General features: G+C 40.8%; 1 protein-coding gene and 1 pseudogene across 2 annotated transcripts in view; one reads left to right on the top strand and one right to left on the bottom strand.

Annotated features, from left to right (window-relative positions):
- Positions 1 to 19398, bottom strand: part of LOC140716248 (uncharacterized) — a 97912-nt pseudogene that overhangs the window by 24637 nt on the left and 53877 nt on the right.
- LOC140716407 (uncharacterized) overlaps positions 1 to 19398 on the top strand; it is a 47395-nt gene that overhangs the window by 8783 nt on the left and 19214 nt on the right. The window contains exon 2 of one of the 2 annotated variants that reach the window (XM_073029106.1): positions 13263 to 15145. In XM_073029106.1, the coding sequence (XP_072885207.1) occupies positions 13273 to 15145 (1873 nt within the window). In that variant the 5' untranslated portion in view covers positions 13263 to 13272. Of the gene's footprint in view, positions 1 to 13262; positions 15146 to 18882; positions 18922 to 19398 lie in introns of those variants that run through there. The other variant, XM_073029107.1, reaches the window with a different exon arrangement.

Here is a 19398-nt window from a genome sequence, read left to right as displayed (position 1 = left end):
ATGTAATGTTAAAATTGTACAAGGCATTGGTAAGGCCAAATTTGGAATATTGTGTACAGTTCTGGTCACCGAATTATAGGAAAGATATCAATAAATTAGAGAGAGTGCAGAGACGATTTTCTAGGATGTTACCTGGGTTTCAGCACTTAAGTTACAGAGAAAGGTTGAACAAGTTAGGTCTCTATTCATTGGAGCGTAGAAGGTTGAGGGGGGATTTGATCAAGGTATTTAAAATGTTGAGAGGGATAGATAGAGTTGACGTGAATAGGCTGTTTCCATTGAGAGTAGGGGAGATTCAAACGAGAGGACATGATTTGAGAGTTAGGGGGCAAAAGTTTAAGGGAAACACAAGGGGGTATTTCTTTACTCAGAGAGTGATAGTTGTGTGGAATGAGCTTCCTGTAGAAGTAGTAGAGGCCAGTTCAGTTGTGTCATTTAAGGTAAAATTGGATAGGTATATGGACAGGAAAGGAGTGGAGGGTTATGGGCTGAGTGCGGGTAGGTGGGACTAGGTGAGATTAAGAGTTCGGCACAGACTAGGAGGGCCGGAATGGCCTGTTTCCGTGCTGTGATTGTTATATGGTTATATTGTCTCCAGTAAGCTCGCTTTGCCTGTCTGACTATTTTCCGAACTACTGCTTGTGCTGTTTTCTATTGTATTAATGTTTCTACAGAATGTTGTCTTTTTAACACTTTAAATGCTTTATTTCTTACTTTTATACTTCTACTATATTCACAATTCCACCACGGAACGCTTTTCCTCTCTCCTCTACCTTTACTTTTGGGAATTGTTTCTTCTGCCGAATTTATAATTGCTGTGACCGATTTGTCATTCATTTCTTCTACATCCAATATGTTTTCATCTGTTTTCACGCGTGTTGGCGCGTGGCCAAGTGGTTAAGGCTTTGGGCTGGCGATCTGAAGGTCGTTAGTTCGAGCCTCAACCAACGCAGCGTGTGTGTCCTTGAGCAAGGCACTTAACCACACACTGCTCCTGCACATTTAAAGCCCAGTGGCGGGGGTTGGTGCAGTGTGGACAGGACAGGACATCTAAAATCTTTACGCATCTTACTTCACTTCTTTTTTGAAATATCTCCCAATCTGCCTTATTTAGTTTCCATCTTGACACTCTAGGTCCTTTATTTTGTTCTGTTTTAACCTGAATCTTTGTGAGTATGGGATAGTGATTATTTCCTACTGTAGTTTGTTTTAATACGTTCCACGTACTGATCCCTGCCAGTTCTCTACTTACAAATGTCAAGTCTATTGCGGTTTCTTATTTTTGGGAAATGTTATATCTTGTACCTTCTCCATTATTTATACATACCAGTTTTTCATCATCTATAAATTCTTCTATCACTAATCGGTTTTCATCAGATTTTACATCCCCGTATGTCCATTGAAATCCCCACACCGTATTATTTTCCCTTTCATCCCACCACCCACTGTGTTTAATGTATCTTTGCTTAATCTTCTACATGGATTATAATAATTTATTATTACCAAGCTTTCTCTGCCTATCCAAATTTTGATTATTATTTATTCATATTTCTGCCCTATGTTGACTATAGTATACCTCATCCCACTGGTTATAAATATTGCTACTCCTCCACCATTGCCATCACTTCTATCCTTCCTAATAGCTGTATTTCCTCGTAAAACAAAATCTAATTGTGGTTTCAACCTTGTTTCTTATATACATAAAATCTGAGGTTTTTTCCTTAAAGTTCTGATACATATTTCTTAAATTCTTGACCATTTGCGATAAGACTCCTTGCATTCCATTGTAACACTGCCATTAAGATCCTGCCTCCCCGCCTGTGAACTGTTTGATCCTCCATTCAGCGTTTCTTCGACTACTTCCCACCTAAGCCCTGTAATGCCAAGATATTTTTCTGCAGACTTGACTATAACTTTAATTTTCTCAGTTCTGTTGTCTGTTTGCACTGAACAGTTAATTGCATCTACCATAAACAGTACAAAATCCTTTCTACTCATTATCAGTGTATCCTTATTTATCATATTACAGCCCTCACAGTTCACCGGTTTATTATTCCCTGTATTTGTTCGCTTGATCGCCTTCTCCTTTTCCGCAAATCCTTTCACTGCCTCAATGTAACTGATCCCTTGAGTTACTTTTCCATATTGTATCTCAGCTGCCTTCTTGCTATTAACGCACCCTCGATAAGCCGCGCTGTGTTCCCCGCCACAATTGCAGCATTCCAGCCTAGCTCCTGCCCCACATTTCCCATATTCATGTCCTCCAGCGCATCTCCCATATCTTTGTTTCCCTCTGCAGACCGCTGCAATATGCCCGAATTTCTGACATTTAAAGCATCTTAAAGGCGGTGGAATATATTCTGACCTCATAACACATATACCCTAAATAAACTTTAGTCGGCAATCTTACTTCATCAAAGTTAATCATAACTGATAAACTATCACACTTTTTTCCGTTTCTTGTAACTTTCAAACGTTTGGCCTCAATAATTTTTGCTCCTTTTATGTTCTGTTTCATCTCATCCATAGTAACTTTCGTTGCTATCCACAAAGTAACTCCTCTAGTCCACTTTCCATTGTTGAGTATTGAGCATTGTACTCTTTTGCCGTCTATTTTATTTAATCTTACAACTTTGCTATCCCGATAAATCACTTTGCGATCCATTTTGTAATACCTTTTTTTGACCTTGCCTGTAAGTTTGTTGATTACCTTCATCACATGAATCAGGTTCCAAGCACCGAAAGACCAGTTTTATAATTGCTTTAATCTCATCTTCTTTCCATTGTTTTGCTATCCTATTTTGATCATCCCCTGACTCCTCGGAGTTCGACATCTCATACCTCATGTCTTCTTTTCTTACTCTTTTCTTACTCTTGTCTTCTTTTCTTACTCTTTCCCGCCAACCTCCGTCTCTAACTCACTTCCTGAACCGTCACCTCCTCCTGCCATCCTCCGTCCATTCACAATCTCGTTGTTTAGCCAAACGGCCGACGTCGTTCGCTTCTCAGCCACCACCGTCAGCACCGGCCCCGCTGCCCGGTCCTTCCTCTGACTGAGCCCGATACAAAGTCCAATGCCAGCACGTGTTTTCTAAGATGAGGGGCCCAAAACTGTTCACAATACTCAAGGTGAGGCCTGACCAGTGCCTTATAAAGCCTCATCCTTGCTATTCCATTCTTCTTGAAATGAATGCTAACATGGCATTTGCCTTCCTCACCCCTGACTCAACTGCAAGTTAACCATCAGGATGTTCTGCACAAGGACTCCCAAGTCTCTCTGCATCTCAGGTTTTTGGATTTTCTCCCCGTTTAGAAAATAGTCCGCACATTTATCTCTACTACCAAAGTGCATGACCATGCTATTTCCAACATTGAGTTTCATTCGCTACTTTCTTGCCCATTCTCCTAATCTGTCTAAGTCCTACTGCAGCCTACCTTTTTCCTCAGCACTGCCTGTTCCTCCACCAATCTTCGTATCATCTGCAAACTTGGCAACAAAGCCAGCCATCTATTCCAACATCGAAATCATTCCTATACAGCATAAAAAGAAGCGATCCCAACACCGACCCCTGTGGATCACCACTGGTCACTGGCAGCCAACCAGACAAGGATCTTTTTATTCCCACTCACTGCCTCCTACCAATCATCCAATGCTCTAACCAGGTTAGTAACTTTCCTGTAATACCACGAGCTTTTAACTTGGTAAGCAGCCTCATGTGTGGCACCTTGTCAAAGGCCTTCCAAAAATCCAAATATACAACTTCCACTGCATCCCCTTTATCTATCCTACTTGTAATCTCCTCAAAAAATTCCAGCAGGTTCATCAGGCAGGATTTTCCCTAAAGGAAACCATGCTGACTTTGTCCTGTCTTGTCCTGTGTCACCAAGTACTCCATCACCTCATCCTTAACAATTGTCTCTAACATCTTCCCAACCACTGAGCTCAGGCTAAATGGTCTATAATTTCCTTTCTGCTGCCTTCCTCCCTTCTTAAAGAGTGGAGTAACAGTCCTCTGGCACCATGCCAGAGTCCAATGATTTTTTTTAAAGATGATTTCTAATGCCACCACAATCTGTATCACTACCTCTTTCAGAACCCTAGGGTGCAGTTCATCTGATCCGGGTCACATGTACCTTTAGGTCTTTCAGCTTTTTGAACACACAGTAACTGCAGCCACTTCTCTTCCTTCACACACTTCAACATCGGGCATACGGCTCGTGTCTTCCACAGTGAAGACTGATGCAAAATACTCATTTAGTTCATCAGCCATCTCCTTCTCCCCCGTTTTTTCTTTCTCCTGCCTCATTTTCTAGTGGTCCTATATCCACTCTTATTTCTCATTTATTTTTAACATACTTGAAAAAGCTATTACTATCCACTTTGATATTATTTGCTAACTTGCTTCATATTTTATCTTTTCCCTTCTAATGATTTTTTTAGTTGCTCTCTGTAGGTTTTTAAAAACTTCCCGATCCTCTACCTTCCCACTAATTTTTGCTTTGTTGTGTGCCCTTTCTTCTGCTTTTACAATGGCTTTGACTCCCCTTGTCAGCCTTGGTTATACTGTTTTACTTTGAGTGTTCCTCATTTTCTCTCAGGAACACATCCCTGCCAGCAGCTCCTTTCTATTTACTTTGGCCAACATCTCTCTCATACCTCTGTGAGCTTTGTAATACGGGAGGAAACCAGAGCACCTGCAGGAAATCCACGTGGTCATGGGGAAGAATATTTTAAACACCTGACGGATAGTGGTGGGAATCAAAACCCGATCTTTCAGACAATGCTGCTTAACATTGTGCTAACTGCTGCACCATGTAGACACAATCATGGGGGGTGCCCCTGATCTATTGGGTGAGTCCACTAGTCTCTGCAGTTCCTTACATTCAGAAGGCCATCACAGACGGTGAGGTAACCAGTCAGAATACTTCCAACAGTGCTTCTGTAGAAGTTTGTGTGAGTGTTAGGTAACAAGACAGACTTTACCTTCTATGAAAATAAAGATTGTGGTGGGCCTCCCTCGTGATTGCACATTGTAGGCACAAAGTACATGGTGGCTGCTGGTTGGCAAGGATTCCTTGGGCCAAATGGCCTGTGTTGCATCTCCCCACAAGTCTCTGATATTTGATTGCACTTCCATCCCTGTTGTGAGATTCTCTCAGTCCACGGTCTTGAAATGGACGTGATGGACAGAGGTGCTGAGTCTGCCCAGAAAAAATAATAGAGGCACCATTAGCAGACCACGAGGTTCCTGTCTGTTCTGGAGACAGAGATCAACCTGGTCAGTGGAATAGAAATAGCAAACACTAGAAATAATTACTAGTCAGTCAGCATCTGTGGAGGAAGGAATAGAGTTTGTGTTTCAGGTCATGCAAGTGTGGATGGTGAATGAAGCTGATCCTTGCATACGGTTCACACAGAACACCTCACTGCACCGTGCATCGAGGCAGAGCGAGGGAAATCAGTAACGATGCAGGATAACGTGTAACAGCCACAGAGAGAATGCAGTGTAGGTACACAGTAAAGTGGGAAATCATGACAAGGTAGATTGTGAAGTCAAGTTTCCACCTCATTCTTAAATACTGGCCGAATATAGGCTTAATTGTCGGTATCTCTCCTCATACATCAAACCTACTGTCCCAGGTAATGGCCTAGTGAAGCTTTATTGCAATACTTCTACAGGAAGAACATGTTTCCTCAGTACTTCCTTAGGAGGGTAGACCTTCAGCGTGTCCCTGTGATGCACACCAGTGTCGATAGACGCACCAAAGAAAGCATCCCGTCCACGTGCATCACGGCTTGGTATAGCAGTGACACTGCAGAGAGCTGTGAACACAGCTCAGCACATCACAGAAACCAGCCTCCCCTCCACGGACTCTGTCTACACTTCTCACTGCCTTGGTATAGCAGTGACACTGCAGAGAGCTGTGAACACAGCTCAGCACATCACAGAAACCAGCCTCCCCTCCACGGACTCTGTCTACACTTCTCACTGCCTTGGTAAAGCAGCCAGCAGAATCAAAGCCCCCACCCACCCCGGGCATTCTCTTTCGTCCCCTCTTCCTTTGGGCAGATACAAAAGCCAGAAAGCACACACCACCAGTCTCCAGGACAGCTTCTACCTGGTTGTTATCGTGTTGAGTGGACCTCTTGATGAGAAGGTGAATACTTGACCTTGGTAGATGTAACAACATCTTGTCTTCCATACCGTTCCTGCAGATCAATTCATTACACAGTGCACTGAGGTAGAACAAGGTAACACAACAATAATGCAATACAAAGTGTTGGGGACTCCGCCTCCCGCTCACGGATATGTAAGACATAGTTTCTTTCTGTCCGCCTTTAATGTCTCCCTTTTCCGACTTAAACTTTGAAATTTCAACTTTATTCAGTCGGATCTGTGGAGCAACAGTTATAATTATGTCTACCCTAAGAAGCACCAAAAGGAACCCGGACCCAGGCAACGGAAAGCCTAAAAAAGCTGACGAGTTCTCAGAGGAACCCCCTTGAGTGAAGAGATCAGAGTCTGAAATCAGCAGTATCGGCACTGAAATAACTCAACTAAAAGAGAAATTTGAAGAAAAAATTGACTCTCTGAGCCTCGATCTTAAAGAAGTTAGTCGAAATGTGGCTGACCTTTCTTCTCATTTGGAAAAGGCTCAACAACGAATCGTCGATCTGGAAGCTCGGTCGTGTCGGAATAATATTCGAATTGTTGGATTAAAAGAGAAGTCAGAATCTGCTGATACGCTGGATTATTTCGCTAAAATGTTCCAGTCTTTATTTCTGGAGGTTTGTTCGCAACCCCCGGAGATTGAAATGGCTCACAGAATCGGTGCTTTAAAACTTTTGGACCAAGGTAAAAACAGGCATATCGTTGTGCGTTTTCTCCGTTTTAGAGACAAAGACCGCTTTATTAAGCTTGCAAGAAAACAAAGGTTGTTTCAATTTCAAGGTTCAGAGATTCGCTTTTTTGAAGATTTTCCATGCGAAATTGTTAAGAAGAGTGCTGGATTTGCCTCGGCCATGAGATTAGTTTACCAAAAAAGCTCTTTCCATCACTTCAATATCCAGCTAAATTAAGGCTTTTTGTCAAAAATTCTGGAGCTCGTATTTTTGATGACCCAGCCAAAGCATTGCGTTTTATTAACTCTTTTCTTGACGAGTCTGAAGCCTGAAGTTTGAATGATTTACAACGGTTTGATTGTCTCGCGACGTAAGCAGTGATGAAATTGGAAGATTTGATGGTAATAGAAAGTCTTTACCTTAAAATATATTTTTATCTCTGAAAAAGACTGGTTTGGATGGTTTTAACCTCAGAAGACAGAGCAGGAGAACTATTGAAGGACTGTAGATAATTTTGAGCCATCTAGATTATTTTCTCTGCAGCATTTAAATTAACTAATTGTTTATTTTTGTTCCGTATGCTTTTGTAAAGATCTTTTAAGTAATTATTTGGATTTCCTTACGTTTTAAAGATAGATTGGATAATTTAAAGATGGCGATTGCTTTTCTTTTGTGCAAATATTTCAAGAATTGTTTTGGATGTGTTTTTCTTCCCTTGTCTAATATTATGAAGGTTACACTCAAAATTGAAGGTCGTTCTGTTTTACAAAAAAAAACACTGTTCCTTCCAACTTAATTATATTGAGATACACGTCGACTGTAACGAGTTTTATGTTCGGTAGAGGGAGACAGAGATGACTTTTTTTCATTTTTTAAAATATATTTAGGTAGGTGGAGTTTATTTTTGCTCTCTATGCCTTCCTTGGGGCTTGCTCGATCGTTATTGACTTATTTCTGGGCTGTGTAGTTTGAATGTTTTTTTTTCTTTTTTTCTTGTTTTATCCCCATTATGGAATCCCGGAGCATACGCAAATTATTATTATTGTTGTTCATCTCCGCCATGTTCGACTACCTTATCCTGACCTGCCTCTAACTACTCTTTTTAGATACAAAGTCTCATGATGATATCTAAACAGTTAAATGTTTTAAGTTGGAATGTCCATGGTTGGAACCATCCTATTAGGTGTAAGAAAACATTTAAAATTATTAACCGATTCCAACCGAACATAATCTTTGCTCAAGAGACGCATATCAGGTTATGTGATAAAAGTCGATTTTTTTAAATCTTGGGAGGATCCTCAGTTTCATGCAAACTCTCAGAGTAAAATTAGAGGTGTTTCTATTTTTATTGATTCCAATATCGCTTTTAATCAGGAGGATATTATAGCCGATATTAATGGTAGATTTTTGATTGTTAAAGGAATAATTTATAATAGGAAAACAGTTTTGGTTAATATTTATGGACCAAATGTTGATCCTGAGGCCTCCCGTCCCATGATCCTTTCCCTTCTCCAGCTCTGTATCACTTTCGCCAATCACCTTTCCAGCTCTTAGCTTCATCCCACCCCCTCCGGTCTTTCCTATCAATTCGCATTTCCTCCCCCCACTACTTTCAAATCTCTTACTATCTTTCCTTTCAGTTAGTCCTGATGAAGGGTCTCGGCCCGAAACATCGACATCGCTTCTCCCTAAAGATGCTGCCTGGCCTGCTGTGTTCCACCAGCATTGTGTGTGTGTTGTTGTCTTCATTTTTTAAAGCTGACTTTGCTCTATTACCTGATTTAAATGAATATATATTATTAATGGGTGGTGATTTTAATACTTGTTTAAATCCTTTAATGGATAAGTCATCATCTAAACATCAACTTCCTAACCATTCTGCATCACTTATTAATTGATTATGGCTTAATTGAAATTTGGAGGCATATACATCCTAGTGATAGAGAATACTTTTTTTTCTCACATGTTCATAATAAATATTCAAGAATTGACTATTTTATAGTCGACCCTCGACTTCTATTTAATGTTCAGAAATGTGAGTATGATGCAATTGTTATCTCTGATCATGCTCCTTTAAACCTAATATTGGAACTGAAAGATGTTGCTTCTACAAGACCACTTTGGCGTTTTCCAGAACATTTGTTACAAAGTTCAGAATTTGTTGAGTTTATTGAAACTCAGATAAAAGAGTTTTTTCTCTTTAATAATACAGGAAACGTCTCAAAGTTAGTAATCTGGGATATATTAAAACCCTATTTAAGTGGTCAGATTATTTCATATATAGCTAAACTGAAGAAACAAACAAGAATGGAATTAGATAAAATCTCTGCACAAATTAAAGAATTAGATGACATTAATGCAATCTCTCCAAATGTTGTTTCATTTAAAAGAAGAGTAGAATTACAATCATAATATAATTTATTATTAACATATCCTATTGAAGGATATTTGCTTAAATTGAAAAGTCAATTTTATATTTTTGGGGATAAACATAATAAGCTCTTAGCTTCCCAATTAAGAGCAGGTAGAGCTAAAAGGCAAATTTTAAAGATTCGTAAAAATTAAGGAGATATAGCAAGTAACTATGAGGACATAAATAATATTTTTCAAGATTTTTATTCTGATCTTTATAGATCTCAATTTCCTGCAGATTCCTCCAAAATGAAGGCTTTTTTTACATAAGATTAAATTTCTTCAAATTTCTGTTGATGACCAAAAGATGCTTGATACTCCAATTACCGAGCATGAAATTCAGAAAGCTATTTTATTAATGGATTCAGGCAAAGTTCCTGGACTTGATGGTTATTCAGTAGAATTTTACAAAAAATTTGAAAGATTACTTTCTCCGTATCTTTTGGAAATATTTCATGAATCCTTTGAGAAGGGTAGTTTACCTTCTTTTTATGAAGCATCTATTTCCTTAATCCTTAAGAAAGATAAAGATCCTACTGAATGTTCATCATATAGACCTATTTCGCTATTAAATGTGGATGCAAAATTTCTCTCTAAGATAATGGCTAACCGCTTGGAAAATATTTTAACTAAAATCATCTCTATGGATCAAACGGGCTTTATTAAAGGCCATTACTCTTTCTCTAATGTTCAGAGATTGATGAACATCATATATTCACCATTATCTAAGCAACCTCAATGCGCTATCTCTATCGACGCAGAAAAGGCATTTGATAGAGTTGAGTGGCCATATTTGTTTTGAAGTACTAGAAAAATTTGGTTTTGGTAATAATTTCAATAGGTGGATTCAAATGATTTATAATAATCTTATTGCCACGGTTATTACTAATAATTTCAGGTCCTCTTTTTTTTCCTCTTTCACGAGGTACGAGACAGGGATGTCCATTAAGTCCTTTATTATTTAATCTTGTATTGTAGCCTTTGGCCATAACACTACGTGAAGCCAAAAATATTCATGGTATCTCTATGAATGGAACCATGCATAAGATTTCTCTTTATGCAGATGATCTGTTGGTTTTTATTTCGAATCCTGAGGAATCAATTCCTAATCTTTTGGAAACACTAAAAGATTTTGGTAAATTTTCAGGATATAAACTTAACTTGAATAAAAGTGAATTTTTCCATTAAATGCCCCTGTTTTTATATATAATTATATTCCATTTAGAATTGTTAATTCTTTTAAATATTTAGGTATTATAATTACTAAAAAATATAAAGATCTTATAAAGCTAATATAGTTCTTTTAATGGACTCCATGAAACAACTATTTTCTAGATGGAATCCACTTACTCTCTCTCTAATCGGTCGTATCCATGCTGTGAAAATGGTGATTTTACCTAGATTTTTATATATTTTCCAAAATATACCTATCTTTTTAACTAAAAAATTTTTTGATCAAATTGGCTGTCTTATTTCTTCCTTTATTTGGAACAATAAGAGACCAAGAATTAATAAGTATCATTTACAAAAATCTAAAAAAGATGGTGGACTTGCACTTCCTAATTTAAGACTGTATTATTGGGCTGTTAATATCTGACAATTATGCTTTCGGCTATATTGGCTCGACAAGAGCCAAAAACCAGTTTGGGTTGATTTGGAATTAAAAGCTGTTAAACAATTACATTTGCTCTGTCGTGGGCAAAGTACTGGAGAGTTTAACATCGGTAGCTGAGCGAAGGGCGCTGAGTAGGCTACGGTCAATTATGGAAAACTCTGAACATCCTCTACATAGCACCATCCAGAGACAGAGAAGCCGTTTCAGCGACAGGTTACTATCGATGCAATGCTCCTCAGACAGGATGAAGAGGTCAATACTCCCCAATGCCATTAGGCTTTACAATTCAACCGCCAGGACTTAAGAACTTTTTAAAAGCTATTATTAATGCTTTTTGAGATAGTGATTTAGATGCATATCATATTTTTTACTGAGTTAAGTATTGTATGTTATTAGTTTTGCTACAACAAGTGTATGGGACATTGGAAAAAAAGTTGAATTTCCCCATGGGGATGAATAAAGTATCTATCTATCTATCTATCTATCTATCTATCTAACTTCAATATTAGGAGCTCCATTATCTTTACAGCTCTTTAAGATTCTGAATTTAAATATTTACCCTTTTATTAAACAGTCCTTATGGATTTGGTTTCAGTTTCACAATTTAAAAAAATCTTAAACAACTTAAGTTGTCTAGTTCTTTATATTGAAACTTTTTATTTAAACCTTCAATAACCGATCCCATTTTTCTCCTATGGAGAAATAAAGGGATCCGTTCTTTTACAGATTTATTTTGTGATAGTCGATTGATGATTTTTGAAGAGTTAATTAATAAATATTCTCTCGCTCATACACGCTTTCTGCAATATCTTCAGGTTAGACATTTTCTATAACAATATTTATCTAAGTTTCCATATTTGCAAGAATCTGATTTGTTGGATACCATTTTGAAGTTGAATCCTTTAGTGAGAGATTCCATTAGTAGAATCTATGATTTATTTTTATTACAAAAAGAGAACCTCTCACTAAAGATTAAACAAGATTGGGAGATAGAACTTAATATGACCTTTGTTAATGGTTTTTTGGTTGCGAGTTTTGAAAAAGGTATTTCTTCTTCTATATGTGCCAATCACTGTTTAATTCAGTTTGAAATTGTTCACCGTTATTATTTAACAAAGGAGAGACTATCGAAAATATTTCCTAGTACAGACAACTACTGTGATAGATGTAAAACTGAAGTAGCTACTTCGTCACATATGTTCTGGTCATGTTCTTCATTAAAATCATTTTGGAAATCTTTATTTTCTACAATTTCTAAAGCTCTGAAAATTAATTTACAACCTAATAGACTGACTGTTCTATTTGGAACAGTTCCGCATCATATTCAGGGTATTTCATCTTCAGATCAACATGTAATTGCACTTGTTATATTATTGGCAAGAAGGGCTATTTTATTAAAATGGAAAGATACCTCTGTCCCTACATTAATTGACTGGTTTTCTCAAGTAATGTTACGTCTCAGTTTGGAAAAAATTAGAAGTAGAACTTTTGATCCCCGAATCGATTTTTTGCCAAATATTATCATTTAATTTGAATTATTTTATATGGTTCCCTTCCAATCTTATTCTATATAAACACGAATTGGCGGTTGATGATTCTTTTTCTTTATATATATATATAGATGATGGTAAGACGTATTGCTCCGGGGTTGATTCCTAATGGGGTTTTCCCCCCTTTTTTTTGTAGTTAGTGGGTTTTTTTCTTAGTTGGGGTACTTTTTTCCCTCCTTTCTCTTATATAAATTTTTTTTTCCATTTTCATATATTACGATCATCTCTTTTTTTCTTCAGCTTTATTAATTGTATGCATATTAATTTGTTGAAGTTTTGTATCATTTTTATAGCTGTGGAAGATTATGTACCAATAAAAAGATTCTAAAAATGAAAATTAAATGCAATTACGAAGTGTTTAACAACTACAACAAAAGAGCAGTGCAGGTAAACCATAACGTGCAAGGTCATATCAAAGTTCTGTGAGGTCAGGAGTCCAACTTAAGACACCAGAGAGTGAGCACCATGGTAGCATCATAGTAGCACAATGCTATTACAGCTCGGGCCATCAGAGTTCACAGTTCAATTCCAACGTCACCTGTAAGTAGCTTGAGTGTTTCACCATGTAAACACATGGGTTTCCTCTCACTTTCCAGTGGCATACTTGTTGGCAGGTTATTTGGTCCTGTGATTAGGCTAGGGTTAAATCAGTGATTTTTGGGCCTAAGGGCCTGTATACCTAAATAAATTACTTTTTAGTCTTATAACACCTTGAGTTTGGTGGTACGTGTATTATAATGGTCTGCCAGTTTCAGCATCGCTTCACTCTGATGTGGACACAGTTGTCTAAATTTCAGAACTTGCCTTTCTCTCTCACACTCTATTTAAATTAATTTCACAGGTTGTCAGTAATGGAGGATTCACTGACGGGAAGCTCAAACCAAACAACAGATCACAGCCTGCAAGAGTCACTCAATCCGCTGGGTTCTGAACATCCGCAGACTTTGTACGTGGAAGCAGAAAGTTCCACTGACAGTGGAGAGAAATGGCCAACGCGTTCTGAGTGTGAGCAAGACTTCAGTCAAGCATCCACACTGACAAGAGACCAGATCAGTCACTCTGGGGAGAAACCGTGGAAGTGTGAGGACTGTGGGAAGAGATTTGTTTCTCCTTCCCACCTGGAAACTCACCGCCGAAGTCACACTGGTGAGAAGCCGTTCACCTGTCCTGTGTGTGGGAAAGGATTCACCCAGTCTTTCAGCCTAAAAACACACCAGCGAGTTCACACAGGGGAGAAGCCGTTCACCTGCTCAGAGTGTGGGAAGGGATTCATTCAGTCATCTGATCTGCTGATACACCGGCGAGTTCACACTGGCGAGAGGCCATTCACCTGCTCGGTGTGTGGGAAAGGATTCACTCAGTCGTTCAACCTAAAAATACATCAGCGTGTTCACACTGGGGAGAAGCCGTTCACCTGCCCTGAGTGTGGGAAGGGATTCACGCACCCAACCAGTCTGCGGAATCATCAGCGAGTTCACACGGGGGAGAAGCCATTCAAATGCTCGGAATGTGGGAAACGATTCACCCAGTTATCCAACCTAAAAACACACCAGCGGCTTCACACTGGGGAGAAGCCGTTCACCTGCTCTGAGTGTGGGAAGGGATTCACCTTCCCAACTAGCCTGCAGAATCATCAGCAAGTTCACACTGGGGAGAAGCCGTTCACGTGCTCGGAGTGTGGCAAGGCATTCATTCGGTCAGAAAACCTGCTGATACACCAACGCATTCACACTGGGGAGAGGCCGTTCACCTGCTCCGAGTGTGGGAAGGGATTCACACGGTCTAGCAAATTAATGGAACACCAGCGAGTTCACACTGGGGAGAGACCGTTCACCTGCTCTCAGTGTGGGAAGGGATTCACCCACTCAGCTAGTCTGCAGAATCATCAACGTATTCACACTGGGGAAAAGCCGTTCAAATGCTCGGAATGTGGGAAGGGGTTTACCCAACAATCCGGTCTGCAGAACCATCAGCGAGTTCACACTGGGGAGAAGCCGTTCACCTGTTCTGAGTCTGGGAAAGGGTTCACCCACCCAGCCAGTCTGCAGAATCATCAGCGAGTGCGCACGAGGGAGAAGCCGTTCACGTGTTCCGAGTGTGGGAAGGGTTTCATTCGGTCAGGCAACCTGCTGATACACCAGCGAGTTCACACTGGAGAAAAGCCATTTGCATGCTCTGAGTGTGGGAAGGGATTCACACAGTCTGACAAGTTAATGGATCTTCAGCGAGTTCACACTGGAGAGAGGCCGTTCACCTGTTCTGAGTGTCAGAAAGTATTCACCGAGTCATATAACCTAAAAACACACCAGAGAGTTCATACTGCAGAGAAACCGTTCACCTGCTCTGAGTGTGGGAAGGGATTCACCCATGCAGCCAGTCTGCAGAACCATCAACGTATTCACACTGGGGAGAAGTTATTCACATGCTCTGAGTGTGGGAAAGGATTCACCAAGTCGTTCAACCTAAAAACACACCAGCGAGTTCACACTGGGGAGAGACCGTTCACCTGCTCAGAGTGTGGGAAGGGGTTCACCCACCCAACCAATCTGCAGAACCATCGGCGAGTTCACACTGGGGAGAAGCCGTTCACCTGCTCCGAGTGTGGGAAGGGGTTCACCCAGCAATCCAGTTTGCAGAATCATCAGCGAGTTCACACTGGGGAGAAGCCGTTCACCTGCTCCGAGTGTGGGAAGGGGTTCACCCAACAATCCAGTCTGCAGAATCATCAGCGAGTTCACACTACAGAATAATCATTCATCTATCCTGTGTGTGGGAAGGGGTTCACCCAACAATCCAGTCTGCAGAATCATCAGCGAGTTCACACTACAGAATAATCATTCATCTATCCTGTGTGTGGGAAGGGGTTCACCAAACAATCCAGTCTGTGGAATCACCAACTTCAGACGAGGGTGATGCCATTCACTTGACAAAGTGTGGGAGGGGGTCAGTAGGTCATCCAGTCTGCAGATTCACCAGTGAGTCGATGAGTGACCGTGGGAGCTGGATTCTCCTGTTGTTGCTACTGATGATATCCAGGATTTGACCATGGACATTGTCCTGGTCTGGGTTCATTCTGATAATGTTTACAGCCCATGATTGGAGTTTAATGTTCTTGACAAATGCTGAATAAATCACATTGAACTTTAACACCCAGTCTGTTTCCCGCATATTTGATATTTAAAGGATAATTTAATTGAGGAGTCTGGGTAGTTTCCAGCCCCTTGGTATGAACATCGAATTCTCCAACTTGCCGGTAATTCCCTCCCTCTCCCTTCCCCCATCCTGCTTTCACTCTGCCTCCTCTTCTAGCTGCCTATCACCTCTCTCATGATTCTGCCTTCTTCTACTACCCATAGTGCTTTCCCCTTACATTCCTTCTTCACCTCTCCTGCCTATCCCCTCCCTGCTTCTCCTCCCCCACCCCTTGATCTTTCCTCTGATTGGTTTTCCACCCTCCCCCCACCTTCTTTATAGGGCCCCTGCACCCCTCCTTCTTCAGTCCTGACGAAGGGTCTCGGCCCGAAACGTTGACTGGTCCTTTCAACGGATGCTGCCCGACCTGCTGAGTTCATCCAGCTTTTGTACGTCTTGATTTGACCACAGCATCTGCTGTGTACTTTGTGTTTACTGCAATATTGAGCATTCGGTCTCTAATACAACCTTCCCACCTTCACTTTCTTCCATCCACTCTGCCTCTCGTCGTCCGGGTCTCTTTGGTTGAACATCTTTATCCTGGACCTGTTCCCTCTGTCTCCCAGTGCTCCAACACCCATTCAATTAACTGCTTCCTATTCATTCTCCGTAACTCACTGCTTAGTCTTGTAAAATTTGTTTCTCCTTAGTGAGGGAAATACAACTTCAATTTTACCTTCAGATGAATTTTACCTCCTGATGAAGGGTCTCAGCCGGAAACATCAACTGTTTACTCTTTTCCTCAGATGCTGCCTGGTCTGCTGAGTTCCTCCAGTATTTTGTGCATCTTAGACCATAAGACAAAGGAGCAGAATCAGGCCATTCGGCCCATCCAGTCTGCTCTGCCATTCCATCATGGCTGATTCCGGATCCCACTCAACCCCTATACTTGCCTTCTTGCCATATCCTTTGATGCCCTCACCAATCAACTTCCACTTTAAATATACCAACGGACTTGACCTCCACCACAGTATGCGGCAGGGCATTCCACAGATTCGCTGCTCTCAGGCTAAAAAAAAATTCCTCCTTACCTCTGTTCTAAAAGGCTGCCGATCGACTTTTAGGCTGTGCCCTCAAGTTCTGGATACCACCCACCCTCTCCACCATGTCATCAAATTAGTGTCAACTGCAAACCTACTAAGGAAGCCAACAACATTCTCATCCAAACTCTTGATATACTGTATATGGCAAACATTAGTAGACCCAGCTGTAATCAGCACTAACTAGTCACAGGTCTCCAATCTATAAAACAACTAGCACAGACCGGCCCCTTCCACCAAGCCAATTTTGCATTCATTTTGTTACTCACCGCTTATCCCATATTATCTCACCTTCCAGTTTAGACTGCCAATCGTGGCCATGTAAACCCGTCATTACCTCTTTTGTAGTATGCAGACAACGTCTTCTAGCCTGCCCTTATCAATCCTCTTGATCACCTTTTCAAAAAATTCATTTCAATTCACGAGGCACGATTTCATCTGTGGATTGCCATGCTGACCTGTCTTTGCCTGTCCAAATGCAGGTCGATCCTGGTTCTCAGAATTTGCTTCAATAACCTTCCCACCACTGAATCTTTTAAAGTGAGCCAGGTACGTTATCATCCAGATTGTTAATATACATTGAATGCTCATTAATGCAAATAACTAATCAGCCAAACATGTTGCAGCAACTAAATGCATAAAAGCACAGTCAAAAGGTTTAGTTGCACAGACCAAATATTAGAATGGGCAAAGAATGTGATCTAAGTGACTTTGATGCTGGAATGAGTGTTGGTGCCAGACTAGGTGTTTGAGTATATCAGAAGCAGATGATAATGCTGGATTTTCACACCCAGTACTGTATAGCATTCACTGGGAATGTTGCCTGAAACAAATAAAAAGAGCATTCAGTGAGCGGCAGTTTTGTGGGCAAAAATGCCTTGTTAAAGAGAGAGGTCAGTGGAGAATGGCTGGACTGGTTCAAGCTGACAGGAAGGTGACAATAACTAAACTAACTGTGCATTACATTAGTGTGCGCAGAAGAGCTTCTTTGAATATACTAAACTTCGATCCTTGAAGTGGATAGGCTCAAGCAGCTGGGTTCCACTCCTGAAACTAATAGTGGCCATAGAGTGTTTATGTAAGTGCAAGTGCAATGGAAACTGACTCTCACAGGCACGGAGCAACTGATAAGCAGCATTCTCAAAGAAAAACACAAATTATACATGAACTATACACAGGTTTTTACAAGCAGGAACACAATTAGAACAAACATTACAAGCCCTTTGTTGTGCAAAGTGATCAGTGTGATCACAGTGTTGCTATACTGAAGTAGTGCTTCAGGTTGTGCGTTGCACTTCTGCACACTTGTATTCTACTACGCTAGAGAGCACAACAATGCCTCTACTTCCTCAGGAGTCTACAGAGATTCAGCATGTCTTGAAAATTTGGCAAACTTCCATAGATGTGTGCTGACTGGCTACATTACAGCCTGATATGGGAACACCAATGACTTTGAGTGGAAAATCCTACAAAATGTAGGGGTTTGGCCCAGTACATCATGGTTAAAACACTCCCAACTATTGAGCACATCTGCATGAAACGTTGATGTAGAAAAGCAGCATCCATCATCAAAGATCCTCTCCACCCAGGCCAAGCTTTTTTCTCACTGCTGCCGTCAGGTAGAAGGTACAGGTGCCTCAGGAATCACACCACCAGGTCCAAGAACATTTACTACTCCTCAAACATCAGGCTCTTGAACTAAGAATAACTACACTCATTCTATGTCTGGTGGCCCCACTAACAATGGTCTCACGTAAAGGATTCTTTATCTTGTTATTTCATGCTTGTTATTCATTGCTATTTATTTATATTTGCATTTGCACAGTTGGTTGGCCATTGACTCTGTTTACAGATACTGTTCTATAGATTTGCTAAGTATGTTCACAGAAAAAGAATCTCAGGATTGTATGTGGTGACATGTATGTACTCTGATAATGAATTTTACTTTGAACGTTTGCAGATGACAATAAATTCGAATTTGACTGCATGTATTTTGATTTTCACGTATGTTTTTACTTTACTGTCCATGGGAGCTTGCTGTGTTTAATTGGTTGCTATGTTGCCCGCGTGAACAATTTACTGGACGTCAGCTGTCGTAGAAAAGCTCAGATAATGGGTACAGAGGGTTACTATGGCATCTTCTTTACCCACAAATCTGCGCAGCCTAGAACCCGCCGTTGGTGGGATTGGACTCCTGTGCGCATGCGCCGAAACCCGGAAATTGTGTCAGAAACACTCGCGTGCGGACGCCCGGTGGATCGGCAGGAGGTAGGAGTTCGTGGTGAATGTGCATTAAATCAGGCCTGTCTCCCTCCACTGAGGCAGACTGGGTCCGAGCTTCGGAAACTGGTCGTACTGCCACAGTCCTGGCTCTCACCCCCGCCCGGAATAGAGCGATTTTCCGGTTTTTTTTCCATGGGGAGTCGGACAGGCCGGTTCCAGATACACGGCTGGTGTATTGGCGCGCATGCGCGTTGGGCGCATTAGTTTCTCGCTCATATGAAGCATTTTGCCCAATGTTGTTTATTTATGGGGATACTGCACGCCATAGGCCTTTTGAGCCGGGCCGTCTAGTAACCCCTGATTTACCCTAGCCTAATCACAGGACAATGTATGGTGACCAATTCGCCTATTAAATGATAATCTTTGGACTGTGGGAGGAAACCAGAGCACCTGGAGAACACACATGCATTCCATAGATGAGGTCAGAATTTAACTCTAATGCTCCAAACTGCAATAACGTCA

This window comes from Hemitrygon akajei, chromosome 25 (assembly GCF_048418815.1).
Source record: "Hemitrygon akajei chromosome 25, sHemAka1.3, whole genome shotgun sequence".
Lineage (NCBI taxonomy): Eukaryota > Metazoa > Chordata > Chondrichthyes > Myliobatiformes > Dasyatidae > Hemitrygon > Hemitrygon akajei.
This window is presented reverse-complemented; position numbering and strand designations above follow the sequence as displayed.